The 19,681-nt window shown below is 39.0% G+C and overlaps 2 protein-coding genes across 18 annotated transcripts in view; one reads left to right on the forward strand and one right to left on the reverse strand.

Moving 5' to 3' along the window:
- Positions 1-5,891, forward strand: part of DCUN1D4 (defective in cullin neddylation 1 domain containing 4) — a 41,238-nt gene extending 35,347 nt beyond the window's left edge. For all 17 annotated transcript variants that reach the window (XM_065060880.1, XM_065060878.1, XM_065060877.1 and 14 more), the window contains 3 exons: positions 812-916; positions 1,356-1,458; positions 1,569-5,891. In XM_065060880.1, the coding sequence (XP_064916952.1) occupies positions 812-916; positions 1,356-1,458; positions 1,569-1,624 (264 nt within the window). In that variant the 3' untranslated portion in view covers positions 1,625-5,891. The remainder of the gene's footprint in view (positions 1-811; positions 917-1,355; positions 1,459-1,568) is intronic.
- Positions 5,892-9,420: 3,529 nt separating this feature from the next.
- LRRC66 (leucine rich repeat containing 66) lies at positions 9,421-19,268 on the reverse strand. The gene is made up of 4 exons (XM_021285935.2): positions 18,773-19,268; positions 16,227-16,396; positions 15,215-15,545; positions 9,421-13,893 (listed from the first exon to the last, which is right to left on the reverse strand). Exons 1-4 carry the CDS (start codon positions 19,266-19,268, stop codon positions 11,465-11,467), a joined length of 3,426 nt encoding a protein of 1,141 aa, XP_021141610.2. The 3' UTR covers positions 9,421-11,464.
- Between the last annotated feature and the right edge of the window lie 413 nt (positions 19,269-19,681).

The following is a 19,681-nucleotide window of genomic DNA, read 5'->3' on the forward strand; positions in this document are numbered from 1 at the left end:
TTGTTTCATTTCAAGACAAAAATGTAGATGGATAAACTACTTAAAATAACAAAATGGAATCTCACACGTATGTGTTACTTTCGAGATGTGCAGAAGTTGTGCTGTCAAATATATTAACTTTTCCACTGATTAGATGTGATGAATCTGCTACGTACACATGATGCTTCTTAGCGGGAACAAAAAATCCACCCCAGAGCATTAATATACTGCTGCTACATTGAACTAAAATTGGGACAGTTCTAACAGGGGTCTCCATGTGCTACTGTGTTATGTTCCACCTGCTCATTTGATAATTCATGCGATCTGAATTTCATGTAATCAGTACAATACCAGAACTAAGAAATTCCTTGTCTCACTTTTGAAGAGTCAGCGTGACTTGATAGCTATTTAACTGCCAGTCATGTACTTGTAATAATATCACAGTAAATACGTGCAGCGATACTGTTTGAAGAGATGTGTGGCTGTGCAGAGGCATATGTGCTAACATGGGTGTGGGCCTAATGGTCATTGCTTCCTTAGGAAGGCCTGGAGTCCCACACAGGAGTGTATGCCTCATCTGCAATAGCGGTGACAAGTTTTTGAGAAAGTTTATAGGAAGCAGCATCTCTGTATAGTGCGCCATTAGTTGTAAGGAAGGAAATTTTACTGCAAGTTTGTTTTAGTAAAAACCACTGTTATCTACTGCTATTTATTATTTATTTGTTAATTTATTGTATGTGTGGGTGAGCTGTAAGTACAGGCAATGGGGGAAGTGAAAAATCCTGAAATCATGCTCTTTTTTTTCCTTGCTGACCTTTTCCTTTTTATGCAGGAAAAGGACCAGCGCAGCCTAGATATCAATACTGCCAAGTGTATGTTGGGCCTTCTTTTAGGAAAAACATGGTCCCTTTTTCCAGTATTTCACCAGTTTCTAGAGGTATGAAGTTTGAAACAGAATTACATTTTTTTAAAGCTGTATTCTGTGGTACTTTAACTGGAGGTAGAATGAACAGCTAAGAATTTTTTATTCTGATTTAGATTATACTGACCACCAAAGCAGCACTTGTAACTGTTTATCTTTCCTTTCTTCCTTTTCCCCAAATCCCTATGCTGTTGAGGTTTATTTAATGCAGGACAAAGTGTAGAATATCCTTGATTTGCTTTTGGGCTTCCATTTTATTGCTGTATGTTTGTTCACTAAAATATGTCTTAATCAGGGACTTGAGTTATTCAGCATTAGTTCGACTACTTAGTGGTTTCTTTAATCCTGTTTAGTTTTAGATGGCACACAGATGAAAGTAGTAATTCATCACACAGTTTAAATCTTCTGTAAGAAAATCTGAATTTTATTAACTTCTGTTTCTTGCCTTAAGCAGCAATCAAAATACAAAGTTATCAATAAGGACCAATGGTGTAATGTTCTGGAATTCAGCAGAACAATTAACCTTGACCTCAGTAATTATGATGAAGATGGAGCCTGTAAGTACTACCATATGTTTGTGTTCTAGAATAATGTATTTCTCTGAGCTTAATCACTCAGTGTCCTTTTACAAAATTTTGTAAAATACAGTTATTTGATCTCTCTACAGGGCCAGTGTTGTTGGATGAGTTTGTGGAATGGTATAAAGGAAAACAGATGACATAGGAGTTTAACTATGCACAGCCACTCAAGAGTCACTGTTACCACAGTTATGTCAACCATTAGCCATAAACTGCTATTTGTATCAAAGTGCATGCTGCTTTTCTTGCACTGCATCCCTTTTGCAGGGGACTTTTGATGTTTGCTATTTAACAAGCTAGCTATGCTTGCTGTGTAGCATTGTTCTCTTTGAAGGCTGCTTTGCATTTTGTATTTACACTACGAATTGGTGAACTTGCCAGCGTCTTCACTGTGATTATGTGTATATTGCTGTTTAAATTTTGTATATGTGTATAAAAAAAAGAAGCTTCACCTAGGGATTATTTCTGCAGAACTGTATTGTAAAAATAATTTTGTGGCATATTTCTAGTCATCACTTACATGTTTGTTGAAACTCTAGTTATTTTGTTTTCCTTTTGGTCTCAAATGTAGCATTTCAGAAAATGAAATGAACAGACTGCTTGGACATAGTTATGTGAAGAACTATTGTCAATTTTAATGTTACTATTTGAGATGCCAATTTCTGAGGGGAGAAGACATGCTGTAACTTTTTTCACAGGAATTCGCCAAATCTGACCTATTGCTTAATAGGAGCAAAACATTCATGTCTTAAGAAAAAACAGTAAACATATAAATATTAAAACACTGTATTACCTGTACATGCCACAGATAATTTCCATTTGAAGAAAAAAGTACTGACTTTTTAATGTTAAAACTGCAGTAGTAATTACAGGTACAAATGAACAAATTAAAGTCCCTTTAAAAAATGGGTTTTAGACTTCTGTAAATTGCCTTTGGCATACTCCTTTTCATTTTGGTGAACCAAGGGTGCTTGGTCTATGCTGCGATCTAGTGAAATTGAAACTTCTAGCTAAAATTAGTGGTTTGGGGAATAAAGTCTGCTCACTCCTAGCACACAGACAATGTAGATTTGGGGGGGGGTGCGGTGGGGTGTTTGTTTGTAACGTTAGTCTTTCCCAAGGTCTCTGTGTGTTTCTAAGTAATTAAAAATATTATGTTGGAAGGTCAAAATATTACTTTTTCGTTCATGCTGGGGATTGGAATTTCCTTGCAGAATGTCCATTGCGGGCAATGGGCACATTAAACACCAGCATTAAATGACAGTACTTTTTAGTAGGGACCACTGCCTGTTTCACTCATTTCTTTATCTGTATAGGACAGTTCTAGTGGTTATTTCGGGGAAGATGAGTGAATGGAATGATGTTTAAGTTCCGTAATTTTGTCACGTTGTCTTTGCCTTACCGTTCTTTATTAAGTAACGTTAGTGTTGTTTTTTATAAATTAGGTCCTTGAAGTATCCGGTGCTATTAAACTTTGATCCCTAAGAATTTGTTAAAATGTTCCATATTGATTCATGGAGCAGTTAACAAAAAAGGGCCAGTGGTTGTTTTGGAATGAAGAATAACATCACTTTTCTGTAGAAATATTTTACAAGGTATTGGCAGTTTTGATATTCCTCTAGAATGCAATCCAGGGGAAGCGGGACGGGGGAAGCGTTTTAGGTTGAATGTGAAATTTTCAGCTGTATCAAAGGTCCTATATTCTGCCATCACTGAAGTCAGGAACAACTATTATTAACTTGACTGCTTTCACAATTAAGCCTAATTTAGCAAAAGCACAGTAGTTTGCTGCCCTGGGCTGGGAAGCTGGAATTGTGTTGCTACAAGTGCTCAATTTGTGTTCAAGTTTGGTTTGTTGTTGGTGGTTTATGTTTGTCAAACTCAGCTGCCAAAGACAAAAATTGTGTGTGTTTGTGTATATTTGTATATACATAAATATACAATATGTATGCATATACAAAACCTAGGAAGAAAATACTACCTTTTTCCCCATGAAACAGTTATGTTTGGATTTCCATGACACTAAACAGTGCTCTTTAAGGTTAATAGTGGTAAAGCATACATAGTCATTGCTTTTTCATGTACTAATACGCATAACCTTAATTCCATGTTTGATGCCAGTTTGCACAAGAATTTAATTCAGTGGAGTGTGGTATTTAATGTTTACAATAAGCCTCTTACTAAATCACACACATTTTATTAATACTTCTGATGTAAATGTGTATATTACCATAATATAACCATAAGGAAGTATCAGTGGAGCTGCTGGTTTAGTTCTTAAAAGAATGAACTTCGAAGCAATATAGCTTTTAACATTAGGCTAAATTGTGGTGGCTAAGATTTTAAGTGAAGTACTGTAATTGTTCTTAAATGTTAGGCTAGTTATTGACTCTAGAAAACTGTTTAGCACAAATTGGCATGAATACTGCAACAAATACAAGGTTTGCATAAAAGGTTTTGTATGTCACAAATAATTTGGCTTCCAATAATGGAAGCAAGAGCCAAAGACACTTTTAATCTATTACTGTTGTAGGTATAACTTTCATATAACAGGGTCAACAGAAATCTGTGCAGCTCAACCAGGTGCTCTTTTTCCAAGTTTTGCTAACATTTAGCAGAATACAAAATTTAATTAAAAGCAAAGAAAACAGAGGAAAGGAAACCTCAGAAAGTAATTGCGCTAAGTAAACAAACTCCTCACTTTTCCTTTGGGTAAAAATAATTGGGAGTGATGGAAAGGAAGATTGTGTTTGGAAATTAATCAGATGCTGCATATTTTTCCTTCCAGTTGCAAGCAGGATGGGTCTGTTATCTTCAGCTGGTTTATAAATGTGCCTCTTCATAAAATAAACCACAAATTCAATTACAGCTAGGAGACAGCTTTACTGACATTTATAGAAAACCAGTGGACTGAAATGGAGCATATGGCTTGATAAGCTTCCCTGTGCTGTCCATCCTCCTGTTTTTGCTATGTATGCTGATAAGCAGAGGATCCTAACATTGCCAGCTCTTGTATTTTGGTGAAATTCCTTCTCATTTTTAAACAAGTGTGTAAACTTAACTAAGCTACTCAATTTACCTTGTATTTAGTTCAAGTTTGGTGTTTGCTTTTTTGTTTGTTATGCCATCATGTAGTTGATGTAGGTATTTTTTTCCTTTTGAAAAGTAATATGCAGAACATGCTCACTTCTTGGACAAGACACTGAAAGTCATTCTGGCGGAAGCGTCATGAGTCTTATACTAATTTTTCTGGTATAATATTTCCATCCTTATAGCAGAAATTTGATCTATGTGCAATTCATGGTTAGTATTTGAGAGACGTAAAGTGGAAAGCCAGTTAATGAAAGGAAAACAGCATCCAGAGGCGGTAGCAGTAGACATTCTGATAGATGACAAACATTTGGAGCTCTTTATTAGAATAGCTAGAGAGAATATTAGTAAGAGAAACAGTCCATAAATTCAGTTTCATTCTACAGCAAAATAATACTAAGTATTTAAAATATTAATGGAATCCTGTGTTACTGTTGTTTTTTTAGTTTTTGTCTTTTTCAAGGAAGGCAAGCTGGAGAGGATGGAATTGACTGGAATCCTTTATGCACTTGAGTTTTCAGTTAAAACCTCTTTAAGGTTGTCTTTAAGCTACGATAAATATTTGGGTCACCTTTGTGTAGCCTTTTCTAGTGTTTGTTGAGGACTGGAGGCTTCTCCCATTTTACCACAAATAACACACATTTTATTTCATTATAAATATGCTCACACAATCAAAATTAGTTATAGCTCATTGCTACTTCGTTATGTTCTGAAGTTGCTTTTCTGTAGGGCAAGAAATGGACTTGAGTTGTGTTAACATTTTCCCAGATTTCTGTTGACCCTTGGTCACAAGTCTAACAGATTGTTTAATACTCTTGGAATTCATGTAGACAGCTTTAAAGGTTAGCTTGTGCCCTGGTTTTAATTATAACTGCTAAAATACCTCTTTCTAGGCCTTAGATTTTTGTCCTTTCATATTGCTGTAAAAGTGTATAGAATCCATCCACCAACTGAATAGTTTGTTGTCTGTAATTGAGACCAAAACTTGGCTTGATTTTTTTGTTGTTTTTTGGGTTTTTTTTATTTTTTTTCCCCCTCTGTGTGTGTGTGTATACATGTCACAAAATAGTACCGACTGACACTGCTGTTGCAGGAACAGCAGTTAACCTGTAAATGTGAATGCTTTATGTCTTAGTTATTTGGGTATTACATACATAAGGTGTGCTAAACTCCTGTGACTCACAACCTGACAAAAATACTGTTATGCCACCTAACGTGAGTTCATTCAGTTGATTTTACTTTTTTTTTTAGGTATTTTGCTGGTGTTGATGTAAAATGGCATCCCACAAATAAACAGTATTTGTGTTGGTTTCAGCAACTGACTTCAGACTTTTCTGTGATTCATTCTTCAGAAATCCTCATAGCTGAACATGCATCACTTCAGCTGGCAACCTTTATCATTTAGTAGCAGAGAACTTCTGTGTATGATCTTGTCATCCTTATTTCCAATACTATGGCAAATCAGTATTTTAAACTTTGTTGAAAACAGGAATGTTTCAAATGGGGTGTGTGGGTGTAAAACAGTATTGTGATCTGGAAGCTTTAACAAAAAGAGTCAATTTGAGCTGGAATGTCTCTTGAAACAAAATTTTACAAGAAGCATGATCACCTGCTCACTTTGGAACAGGCTTTTGACCCATGAGGTCCTTACAGAAAATCTGTGATGTGTGCAGGCAGTGAGTTGGGCTGAAACTGGCTGAAAGGCTGGGCACAGGGCATAATGGTCAGCAGTATGAAGTCTAGTTGGAGGCCGGCGGCTAGTGGTGTACCGTGGCATCCAGTCCTCTTCAACATCTTCATTAATGACCTGGATGATGGAGCAGAGTGTACCCTCAGCAAGTTGGCTGATGACACCAAACTGGGAGAGTGGCTGATAGACCAGAGGGTCATGCTGCCATCCAGAGGGACCTCCACAGGCTGGAGAAACAGGAACCTCATGAACCTCCCCAAGGGGCCTGCACGTGGGAAGGAACAACCCCAGGCAGCAGTAGATACCGGGGGCCACCCAGCTGGAAAGCAGCTTAGTGGAGGTTGGGGTTTCTGGTGGACACCAATTTGAAGGTGAGCCAGCAACCTGCCCTTGCTGCTAAGAAGGCAGATGGTGTCCTGGTCTGCATTAGACAAAGTATTGCCAGCAAGTGGAGGTGGGTGATCCTTCCCCAGCACTGGTGAGGTCACACCAGGAGTCCTGTGTCCTCTTCTAGGCTCTCCAGTACCAGAACCAACCCAACATACTGGAGAGAGTCCAACAAAGGGCCACAAAGACGATGAAGGGACTGGAGCATCTCTCTGATGAGGAGAGGCTGAGAGAGCTAGGACTGCTCAGCCTGGTGAAGAGAAGGTGCTGCGGGAGATCTTAAATAATGTATATATCTCTGAAGGGAGGCTGTAAAGAAGATGGAGCCAGACTTTTAATTGGTGCCCAGTGGCAGGACCAGGGGCAATGGACACAGACTGAAAGACGGGAGGTTCCCTCTGAACGTCAGGAAACACTTTTTCACTGTGCGGGTGACTGACCACTGGCACAGGTTGCCCAGTGAGGTGGTTGAGTTTCCATTCTTGGAGATGTTCTGAAGCTGTCTGGACATGGTCCTGGGCAGCCTGCTCAAGGCTGACCCTGCGTGAGCAGGGGGTTGGACCAGATGACCTCCAGAGGTCCCTTCCAACCTCAGCCATCCTGTGATTTCTAAAAGCACATGCTAAAGAAAATTTTCTAAATTACTCAAATATAATGCTGGAAAAGAAGACCAGTCTAGTAGTATTTGAGTGTGGTGATATTCTAATCCGAAGGTCTGTCCATGACCTGAAACACTTGTGTTTTTACCTTTTTGAAGAATTTTTCAGTTATTTGACTCATAATGAGCTGTTGTGTTGATCTTTTAAAAGTAGAAGTGATAGTATCTAAACAGAGTAGTAGATAAGCTGCTCGCAATAAGACATGAAAAATACAGCCTGAATGTCCATAGTACATTCACAAATTTAGTTCTTAAAGGAGCCATTAGTTAATCTTATGACTTTGTATTGCTTGCAGAGTTACAAATCTTGAATAGGAAACAGACTTAAAAGCTGGCAAAGATAATAAAAATAATAAAGAACACATGTAAGACGGATTTCACAAGAATTTTTTTTAATGTATTTGTATTTTGTATTTAATGTATTTTGCACTATTTGAGCTACCAGTCCTAAGGCTCTTGACTTAAATACATTCAACTTTAAACAACATTTTATGTTACAATTATAATATTGTCATGCAGAGCCCATTCTAGAGGTGTGATTCATATTTACTTTCATATTGGTGGTGAAGGCTGGGACTTCTGTGCAGGGGGACAAAAAACCCAAGGTGGTGTCTGTATAACGTACACTTAAACGCCTGGAACTGCAACTGGTACTAGCTGTGCTAGTACAGCTATTCTAGAAAATTCTTAGTGACCAAAGTAGCTGAACTAGTGAAGTTTTCAGTGCAAGCAAGATAGTGGATTGATACCAGCTGAAATGTAAAGCAAAGTGAGCAGATATAATCTCAGAAGGAGTGGGTGAGTGGGAGACTATAGATACTGTATAGAGAAGGGCATGGAGAAATAGGATCCATGAAGAGTGAGGAGTACTGCTTGGAAGCCACAGAAAATGACAGAAGGTTTTGTATTAACTTCAAGAGCAATTGCTAATGAAGTGAGGAACTAACATGAAGGAGAAGCAGCTGAGTGTTTGGGTTTGAATGAACAGGTGATAACTGGAGTGTCTGGAGTCATCAGTAGCAAAGATTAGGCAGAAATCTGCAAGATTAGGCAGAAATCTGAAGGTAAGTTTGAGACAGAACATCAGTGTTCTGACAGTAGAATGAAATGCTTTGTCCCATGTTAAAAATCCCCTGATGAAGGAGCAAATTTACTTTCTCGGATGAGAACAGCAGATAACCTTTTCCTTTATGGCATAAAGGGAGGCTTAGAAAAGCTACAGCTTCTCACAGTTTGTGTACGGTCAGCATCGCCACTGCAGCATTCCCATGGTCAGAAAAAAGATGAGAAAATAGTTTTCCAATATATATTTTGAAAGTCTGCTGAATGGCATCAGAAACAAATGACAAAACATTGCTCTGTATGAGACATCAATAGAGCCACTCAAACATTTTTTTCCCCACGATCCATTAAATTGTCTTGCTTACGTAGTTGGGTTTCTTAACTTCTTAGCAGATGGCGCAGCCAAAAGGTGACAGATGTTGGAGAGGTCTGTCAACACGGTGTTTGAAACCTTACACATACCATAAAGAGCAAGTCTGTACTTTTTCTACGTATTCCATTTTTAAAGTTTCTTTGGCCACAAGTAACTTCTGTGTGTGATGAGATTTACAATGAGCTGGTTATGTGTCCTAAGAAAAGTGCTGGTGTTGAGGAAACACTGTTCTGTTTTCTGCTCCTAGCAGCTATGTAGCTGTTCCTATGAGGAATCATGCCCAAATTACCTGGTTCTTTACTTACAGCCTCTAAAAACAGTTGTTTTTTATGTTACATACTGTTCTCTGAAAACAGCAGCCTCCAATTCAATAGAAGCTAAGGCATTACATGAGTATTGAGGCTATGTGGGGATTAGGAGAGAAAAATTGCAGTAGAACAGGGTATAACACCTACAGGCATATATATAATCAAGGAATGACTTGTACTGAGAAACACACTTTATTTTAGAGTTACTGTATTTTTAATATTTCTGGGAATGCAGTGATTTTTGCAGATTTGAGCGTTCTGTCGCTTAGTTCTTGTCTACTCAGACTGTATGAACAATTCTGGACAGTTAAATGTGTGAATTTTTTCCTATGTTTGAAAACCAGAAAAAAACCCAGACCCTTAAACTCATGAATAATTTGATGACAGATTATAAATTTATTCAGAAGATTATTTCATCCTTGGTTCTTGAGCGGACTTTTGCTGAAAGAATGAAGCCAGTACCCACTCTTAAAAATACTTCTTAGTTATTGGTTTAGATTCACTGAGTACTGGAGCAAAAAGAACAGAAATCTTTCAAGAACTACTTGGAAAACAAGAAGATCTGTGTGATGACAGCAGATGGATTGCTTGTAATTGAACTGCAGATGTAACTGAGTAGTTATTCGCAAATACTGTGGTGACCTCAATCAATTCATGAAACACCTGCCTGAAACTGCCATAGAAGCTATTCTGAGCTATGTTACAGATTTTGAAACAATCAGTGAGAAACAATAACAAAAACAAACCAAACCACAAACAACAAAACCCCACCAAAAACTGCACCACAGAAAACCCCAACAACAAACAATCCAATAGGAGATAAAAGAGTAGGTGACTTGGCTCAGTAAATGTTTAACTGATAATTGTGACACTAGATGTGTAAAACAATTATTGAAAAGGAACTCAAGACACTAGAGGAAACATTTTTCAAGAGATAAAATAGTATCAGCACTGGTCTCGTTTAGCTGCTCTTTCTTGCCTGTTAAGTATTTGCAATACGTGGGGGTTTTTTAGGTCCAAGTACCTGAAGTTAAAAAAAATGATTGCCTTCTGTCAGCATCTCTTTGTTCTTTCCTAGCTTTCTCTTTAAATACAGTTTCAAAAATGTACCATGCCACTGGACTTGCTCCTCATCTGCTGCAACTGAAATGTGTTCCTTCTGTGTGGAGTTTTTAGTGAATTGTGTCTTGGTCACAGTTTTCCCAGAGATGCTGGCCACCTCCTGCGTTTCCAGGGAACCTGGGTCTGTTCCCCTTCGTGACGACATTCCCCTTCAAGGACTATATCAATGATTCTCTGTATGGTAAAAGGGCCTTGGGCCATATTCAGAGAAAAAATTGGTTTACGTTTGTTACCGTTTGCTTTGAAAAAGTTACCATATATCAAGCTACTGATATTCTAATACAGCAGTTTTGAGCTGCTCTTGATTGTCCCCTCTCAGTAGAATTCTGAAGTGGCTATAGGAGCCTCTTTTGTAGAGAATTATAGCTTAGTAATAATAGATTGTCTCTTTTTTTAATTACTCTGCCCATGTCATCACATCTGCAAACTGCAGGTCATCTCCCATCAGTAGATGGATCTCTGTAAATGGCTCTTCTGCAAGGTTTGAATTCTATTCAGATTCTTTGGGAAGGAAGGGTTGCATTACTCTCTCTCTCTTGCCAAATTAAAGAGTAATTTTTTACTATAATGGAATACTTTTTGGATTTTACCTGTCTTTGCAAAACTGGAAATGAGAGACTTTTAATCCACAAATTTAGTTCAAAAAGCAGAAGACAGTAATATGTATTATTTCACTGTATGGCGTGAGTCCCATAGGAAAACAGAAGAATAGCAATAATGTAATAATAGTTTCAGTGTTACATGTATTTTATACAGAGAAAAATAAAACAGTGCTTATCAGTGGCAAATTCTAAAGGAACTGAATATCTTAGTACCAACAATGGTGAGAGAGTAAAAAATATTATAACTTGGCAAAAGCTTAATAATTACAACTACTGGGTAGTTTCCTCATTTGAGTAGCTATGAGTTGTTTTCCATAAAGTCTATTTTTGTTTTTTTTTTTTTTACAAGTGCCCTTCTAAACACAAGTCCATGGCTTCTGGCCTGAATTACCCTTTGGAGTTACAGTGTTACTAAATTAGATGCATCCAGGCTTTATATTACACATCTCATTGTTAAGTCTAATCCACAACTTGCATTTCTGAAGTTAAAGGCAGATAGATAGTTGTACTGAGGGGAAAGAATAAAAAACACAATGAAAACCCACAAAACCAAACAAAACCCCAAACCCCAACCAACCATGGTATTTAACAGTTATTAATAAGTCACAAATTTCATTTTAAGACATGATTGGTTTCTTTGGAGCTACTGTATAACATAAACACTGTGGGAGTTCAGTATTACACTCTCGTGTCTCAACTATTGAAGGTTGTTCTGCTTTGCAAAATATTAGCAAATCCATCAAATGCTCTCTTCTTCTTAACAAAAAACTGTCCCTGTCCTAAATGGGTCTGACTTTTCTGACTGAGCTTTTCTCTTGAATTTTGGAGGTTGACAGCTGTTGTAGAATTGTTCTCCTGTCCTGTCAAAGTAGCGTCATCCTCCGCCTCGCTGGAATCGGTGCTTTTGGAGATTGGATCTCCTGCAGTCTTTTGTGGGAATGAACATGGACCGTATCGTGTGCTGTCATTGAAGAAGTCTTGTGGGACTGAGAAGGAATATGCATTCTTGTCACTCTGAGCCAGCTGGAAACAATCTTCTCTGTTGAAGACTGATTGTGGTTTCCCAGAAGAGTGAAGGTGCAGGAAATCTGCCATCGCATTGCAAGCCTGCGTTTCTTTGGGTGGAGGGCAGTCGCTGGTATCCTGTAATTCTGTGCATCCATTGCGGTCTTTCTCATTTAAACCTCTTTGCATTTTATCTGCACAGGCCTTAGTTGTATTCACCTGTGTCCCCTGTGGTAACAAGTTTTCTTTCTCTGTTGTAATAACCATGAAATGTTCTTCAGTTGTGTGTTCAGGCAGAGATTGAAGAGGTGACTCATTGCTGGAACGCAGTAGTGATGTTTTTTTGACAATTTCATTCAAACCAGTATCAGTGGGAGCAAAAATAAAATCATCATCCTCCTCAGATGTGCTCGTGTTCCTTCTTAATGTAATGGCCGCTTCACCATGATTCTTTTCAGAGGAGATCCCACCTCTGTGCTCGTCTGGACTTCCCTCCGGTGCATTTTCTTGTTGTTCGGTGGGGCTGAATCTGAGGGAATGCTGAGGTTCAGTGGGAAACCGATACGGCTGCAATTCAGCTGCTTCAGGAGAGTTCTCTGTATCTGTGTCACTTGTGGGAAAATTTTTTAATGAAAGTAACGTTTTACTGAAGTCTGTATTTTGTTTGTGGAGAGAATCGGAAATGGAGTTTTGTACTGTTGACTCTGGGTTGGTGAAATGTTCAAACGTATCAGGAACTTCTTGACTTGAAGAACTAATTGTGTCTGAATCTGGCATGCTTGTGTGGTCACTGCGTGTATCAGCATGAGGTGATGCTGCTTCAGGCATGACAGTATCTGATCTGTTATTAATAGTGGTTTCAAAATACGCATTGTTCTTGTCTTCAGTTTTCCCAATATGCCAAAGTTCAGCATCAATGTTTGGAGACTCAGGTAGTGTTGAGAACTTCACAGTTCCACTGTTCATGTCAGCCCTATCTAGTAACGACTGACAGGCTGGCAGGTTGTCGCTAACACCAGGTTCTTCCAGTTCAAAGTCTGCTAAAGAGCTGCAGTCACTCATTGTGAATGGAGTCCCTTCATCTGAAGAACTGTCGCCAAATACACCTGCTGAAACTTCAGACTGCAGCAGAGCAGAGCTGGTGCTCACCTTGCTGCTGCTGGGCTCTTGTGCAACCGCCTGTGTTGGTGTGGTGGGGAACGCACAGCTGGTGTCTCCTGTGAAAGATAAACCTAAATCCGAAGAGTTGGTGTGATTGGAGTATGAGTCACTGTTCAGTCTCCTGGTTATGGGAGGGAACCTGCTCTTCTCCAAGTCCTCGTTATTTGCATATTTTGCATCTTCCTGCAATGAAATGTCATTACTCATTAATTTTCTTGGTGTTACTTCATAGATGTTCTTGTAATCTATCCTTGCAGAAAACAGTCCGTTATCATCAACGTTTACATTTTCATCATTGCTGGTACTAGCTTTGTTGTCTGAAAACACAGGGCTTTTTTTCACATTGATCTCATCGCTTTGTTTTTGGTACTCTTCAGTATTTGGTGCATATACACCGCTATCAGTGACACTTTCATACAAAGAAGTTTCTGTAGGACTGACGTATGTATTTCTTGAAGAATTCTCATCACAAATGAACAAACGAGTCTGCGTGTTTGTTGGGTGGCTCGCAGAGTGCTCTCTGCTCAAGGTTCCATCTGAAAAAGCTTGATTAGAATAAGTATGTTCTGAACTTGAATTTTTGTTCCTGCGCATGCGCCTCCACAGGCTCACAAGGTAGGGCCTGGCAAAAGCACCCAGACAAAAAGCGCAGACAAACGTAATGAGCACCGAGAGGCTGACGGCCAACGCAAGGTCTTGCTCTGTTCTTTCTTTTCTGAAAACACTGTTAGTGTCCCGGGCTCTTCTAAGCAAAAATGTCGAAACACTTTCTTTCACCTCTAGATTGTACATGAGATATTTCTTCTTTGTTGTGTTAAGAATACACAAATATAACCCTTCAGCAGTTTTCTCAGCATTGTATATTACTAAATTATTCATATTATCCAGTGCCACGTGAGGAAGATTGTTATCTTTTGAAATTCTGCCTTTTGGTGTCCACCAAGAGACTCCATTACCTGAAATAAAACAAAATACAAATTTAATCTTTACAGGATACTTGATTTGCGAGTTTTTTCTATAAGGACATACTCTGACGTATCTTTGATAATTTTAACTATTATAAATTTATCTATTATAAAATCAATTTTCTTGTTATCCGTCCGTAGTCATTTGACGTAATACCAAGTATCTGTTAAACCATCATCTATTTCACCCCACCCACATTTAAAATGCAGGACAGATGGGGTGTTAATAGCAGACTTTACAAGAAGAATGGTGTGAGTGAGGGACGAGGTCACTGAAGTTACGTAAGGATGTTCTGGGTGATACTGGAAACTTCCACTGATCTCCCTGGTGCGAGATCCCCGTTTGCAGCCAGCCCTTCTCCAGCATGGCCGTGCTCACGTGTGCAGCTGTGAGGCAAAACGTCACAGCTGCACCGTCAGTGTTCCAGACACTGTTATTGACCTGTAGTTACTGCTTTGACTACCTCAGGTTTGAAAACCAAGGGCGTTTCTACCTGTATTGTACCAAACTTGAGCTACCGTAGGCCACAGCTGCTTGCTGGCTTTTGGAGTGCTTTTCAGGGTGTATGTACCTCTGCTTTTGGATCTGCTTGTGTTCCCAGTTTGGGTTTGGTGCCATCCACTGCGCTGTTTTTAATCCCATGATCAGAGTTTCCTTGACTTTCCTTGTTAAGAGACGAAGCGGGTGGCATTTCTGATAGACCCTGGATATTTTCCTTTGGGCACAGAGTGTTCCAGGCAGAAAACCTTCCCATCTCAAAGTGCTGCTACTCCATTAAACGGTTTTGCCTTATGGCACATCACAAATACACTTTTGTGTTCTGTATTAATTGTAAGTGCTGGATTAATTTCTTAAGTGCGCTGTGTGCTATAGTAGCTGTGCTTTTTCAGAAGAAATATGAACGCTTTTCCTTGCAAATAAACTTTCATTTTGCTGTAACTGAACACTAGAAACACTATTGCATCCTTTTCAGTTTTCTATGTGCCCCAGAAGTGCCACCCCACTATTCTGTCCTTTGTTTGCATTCCAGAATTAACTGATACATTTGCAGCAAGCTACTTACTGGAATTTATCTGTGTGTAATTTGGCATCACTTACTAGTTTAATGAAGGAAGGGAACGGAGACTTTTTTATGACTTTCAAGTATTCTAACTGGTATACCACTTTCTAATGAAATGATTTGTATGTTAAATTGTTTGGTTGCTTTCAAACAGTATCTTTAGAAATCTACTTCTTAAACCAGATTTCTTTGATCATTCTGCATGCATTTGGATTTTAGCAGCGTCTGGATAGAGTCCCTGTTTTACATACCCCTGGCGGTGTCCGGGTCACAGGTTAGCACAGATGTCTTCCCCATTGGGATTACAGCCCGCTTGAGCAAAACACTGTCACTGCACTTTAAATGGGAACTTGAAAGGTATAGCAGAGGTTTCTCTGAGTTGTTGGCAGATTTATTGTATGAAATCCTCCATTTTTTCCTCGTGGAGTCAAAAAGAAAACGCAATAAATGTTTGAAAGCATTTAGTCTGCAGTTAAATATCCAGGCGTTACTTGACAAATCCACTTCAAGTTGAAAGAAGTTCAAACTCATTAATACCTGTGGTAGAGGGGTTGTCAGAGCATTTTCACGGAGATCCACGACCTATTTGGAAATAATCCAGAATGAATTTGATAAGCCTTAAAATGGAATCCTAATTGCAATGTCAACAACTACGTTTATTTTAGTGTACAATGACTTTTGCGGTTACGGGAACAATACGTCTGGTTAGGATTTCAAGAATGCTGTTCTAAGGTTTTTTATTTAAAAGAAAAGTTTAAATGGTGGTATACTTAGTATTTTCCTGTTGTAGACTATCCTTGTGTGAATGGGAAGCTGCAGGGCTCTTGCCATGGAAGGGATGGGGTAGAAAAGGACGTGTGTGTGTTTGAGCCAGTCATGGGTTGGTTTGTGGCACAGATAAATGATGAATGTATGGTTATATTTTTCTATATTTACAAGTCTGTCTGTTTCCCTGTATATGAAAAGCAAATATATATTATAAACAAGTAATTATTATTTTCACCATTTGCTTTAGTTTTTTTAATCGTATACTAATATAATCACAGTATCACAGTATGTTTGGGATTGGAAGGGACCTCAGAAGATCATCTAATCCAATCCCCCTGCCAGAGCAGGGACACCTAGATGAGGTCACACAGGAACATGTCCAGATAATTAATAATCAAAGACCAATATAATAATGCTGAATAGCTGACAATTAATATATTTAATAGTGATTAACACAAAACATTGGAATGGTTGCAAGTAATTTCACTTTACCACCTGTAATTTGTGGAGATCCCTGAAGGCATCCGGATGAATTTTAGTTATCTCGTTGTTTTGCAAGTCGATGTCCTTCAGCTGTGAACAGTTTTGAAAATCCCCCAGCCCAATCTGTCGTATGCCATTGGATGACAAATGGACACTTTGTAGAGATGGCAGCAGGCATAGTCCTAGGAAGAGCAAAACTATTTCACATTTCATGTTTGTGTTTTCCCAGGTGTGTCAAGTGGCTTTTTAAAATTCTTTGTGGCAAAATTCCTTCTATTCCTGCAATGAGGAGCTGCAGGGTTTGAGCAGTCACCAGGCTTTTCGTATTCTGTGGTTGTCCTGTTCTAAAAGTTGTGTAGCATCAATAGCTGGCATGTAATACATTCACAACCAATGCATGTTTTAGAAATGCACATCTCCATAAAGGCAGTAACATTCCTTTGTGCTGTCAGGATTATTCTGACTGTGATCTCTGTACCTGGGGCACGCTTCTCTGGAGAGCTGCAGGTAGGAAGGGAGGAGTGTGAAAAGGGTGGAATACGCTCAGCTTAGAAAATCCAAATACGTTAATTGCAAATAAAAGATGGAGATGCAAAATGTGATACAATATCTCCTATTCATTGCCATCTGCAGGTTCATGTTGTTTTTTTTTTTTCATATGTGGAATTATTTGACCCATATTCATAGGATGTAAACTTGACTGAAAACAAAACCATGTTGCTTATGCCAGTCTGCCTGTGAGTTATCAAGCATGACAGTATATTCTTCAGCATATCTTAGATACAAGAGCACCTGTCTTGCATAAGTTGCCCTTTTGAATACTGGAGACACCTCATTTTTCTTAGGTGCTGTGCAGGCAGCCCCAGAGCTCCAGCCTGCAAGTTCCAGGCACTTGAACACTCAGCATCACCACAGTTTGTAACACCTGAATGTCACTCTAAACTAAAGCACTGTTGACGAGCTACTAATTCTCCTTAAAATTTTTGCCCTTGGTGTCATCTGGTTCACTGGAAATCTCTTGTTCCGGTTTGCTGTTCTGTTTGCTGAGTTATTCATCTTTGGGTTTATTGTGAAAAGCAGAGAGAATGATTCATTCCTGCTGTGAAACTAGAGGTAGGTGATAGGACGGGCATTCACAAGTTCTGGCAGTTCATCAGTTCTTCCTTGTACCTGCATGTATAGTTGTTCGGGTGCTTCCCTGAAGCTAAACTGGTGCCAAAATCAGCCCCTGGTGCGGCAGCGGTGGCAGCAGCCCAGCACCGGGGCAGAGGCTGTGGGAAGGGGTTCTCTGTGGCCAAAGCCCTCGGCTTTAGCACTTGAGTTTGTGTTTTCTTGCAGGGTTACAGACTAGAATGTTAGTGAAGTATTTCAGAGCAGGGAAAATAGTTCTGAGGATGTATTTAAAATATTATGGGATTTAAGTACAACTTGGAGTATGGTGAGGTGATGCATGGCAATTTGACTTTGAACATCTAAAAATTGAGTCTCTTATAGAAAAGAGTTGATCTGTCTGATCCACTGAGGCATCCTGTAATGTATAGTTATATTTATCAAAACAAAATCTGCATCAATGTATTTTATAATGTAAGCTTTTCTATACTGTCTATATGGAAACCTTACAGATACTACAGAATGATTAAGCAACACGCTTTCCTGCATGCCAGAGAATTATTTAGTATGAAAAAAAGAGAAAAATAGAACTTTGAGGACCCTGTGTAGGTGGAAAATTGTCCCCTTTGACTAACGTTGTGAGAGAAGTGGGGTTTTGGTTTGCTGCCCCCCCTCCCCCCCAGTATTTTCAAAATCTAGAGCTAATGAATCTGATTATGTTACCAGAGATCAGTTAAATTCAGCAAACAATATATAGGATCATGTTGCTTGTACTGCAGCTTCTGCTTCATTTAAACACGATTTGGTCAATGCGAACCATCTGTTTCCAAGGACAGAGACCGTCACAAAGGCTGTGATGTCTGGCACAGTTCAGTGACAAGCAAACACTTTCTAAATGTTTACTGAAAACTTACAGCCCCCTCTTGTTACTAGAAGGTGACACTTTCATGGGTGTCAGACGGCATAGAGCAAAATCGTTTTGACTGAACAAAATGCATTTTCCTGTCTTTGTGAAATACCGAAATTTGAGCAGGGTTTATTTAAGAGTAGTGACTTTTTTCTGAAGAGTAATATGAAACTCATGATTCATAATTTTCTTGCTGTTAAGGTTCACAACTGGGTTGTGGAGGGTGGTGTTTTTCCAAAGATCCTTATCTCCCTTTCTATACAAGGAAAATGACTGCTTGGGCTCTCAGAGGATAAATGTGGTTATATGTGACCGATGTGAGGGTGTTAAGATTGCAAAGACTGTACAAAAAACCCCAGCTGATCCAAACCAACCCATATGCTTCAGTCTCCGTATCTGCACTCAGGTGTAACTTACTTACCCTCACCTTAAGCATAACTACATGAGAGCCACATTCTGACTTCAGCAAGATGTACCGAACCATACCCAAACCCAACTTACCCCTTTGGAGTGAGGTCCTTAAAAATTCTGAAGTGCTTACCTCTTGGAACTGTGTTAAGATTATTTCTTTCAGCTGACAATACTTTCAAAGCAGGCAGGACACAACAGCCTTTTCCACACTTACTAGACCCGTGCCCAGGGACATGTGTGTCCAGCATGAGGGTGTGGATGGCATTACCATTGAGGTTTAGAGTTTCTAAAACAGGTAAATTTCTAAAAGTAGCTAAGGAGAGTTCGGAAATCAGGTTGTTACTGAGATTCAGGTGTTTTAGCATCCACTCTTCATTTCTTCCATCAGTGCATTTAAAAGTTTTAATATTATTGTAACTAAAATCAGCTGTTATTGCTCTTCGTGGTAAGTCTTCTGGAATAGCAGATATTCCGGTAAAAGAACAATTGACTGAGAGCTGCCCATCCCAGCGGCAGGCTGAGCGGTCATGGGTGTCACGAAGAATCCACTGGGACTTGCTTCCCACTGATCCAGGGAGATTAAAGTAAAGGATCACAGCTATGACACTCAAGTGAAGGTTATCCATAGTATCTATATATAAAATGTAAAATTATGGTAAGTTCAGCGTAACAAGAGTTAAATAGAAAGCAGAAATACTTTGACGTGAAAAAAAATTCAGCACCAAGCAAATAATACTCAAAGCTTTGCCAACGGTTTGCCTTAAACATGCAGTTCTGGACTCTTAGGTATGTTTCAAAAAGAACATTCATAAACTGGTGACCTTCCCCCTCCCTCCACCTTTCCCGAAAAAACAATCCAAACCTTTTCTTTCTTTTCCAGCCCCTTGGTCAAGAAACGCAGCTTCTCAGGAACTTGTGAACTAACAAAAGTGAAGACTTTTGAACTCCACTTCAGGTATCATACACAATTACCACTGAGCAAAGTCCACCAGATACAATCCATGACAAATAGGTGTGGAATGATTTTCATACTTACAAT

This window comes from Columba livia, chromosome 4 (genome assembly GCF_036013475.1).
Source record: "Columba livia isolate bColLiv1 breed racing homer chromosome 4, bColLiv1.pat.W.v2, whole genome shotgun sequence".
NCBI lineage: Eukaryota > Metazoa > Chordata > Aves > Columbiformes > Columbidae > Columba > Columba livia.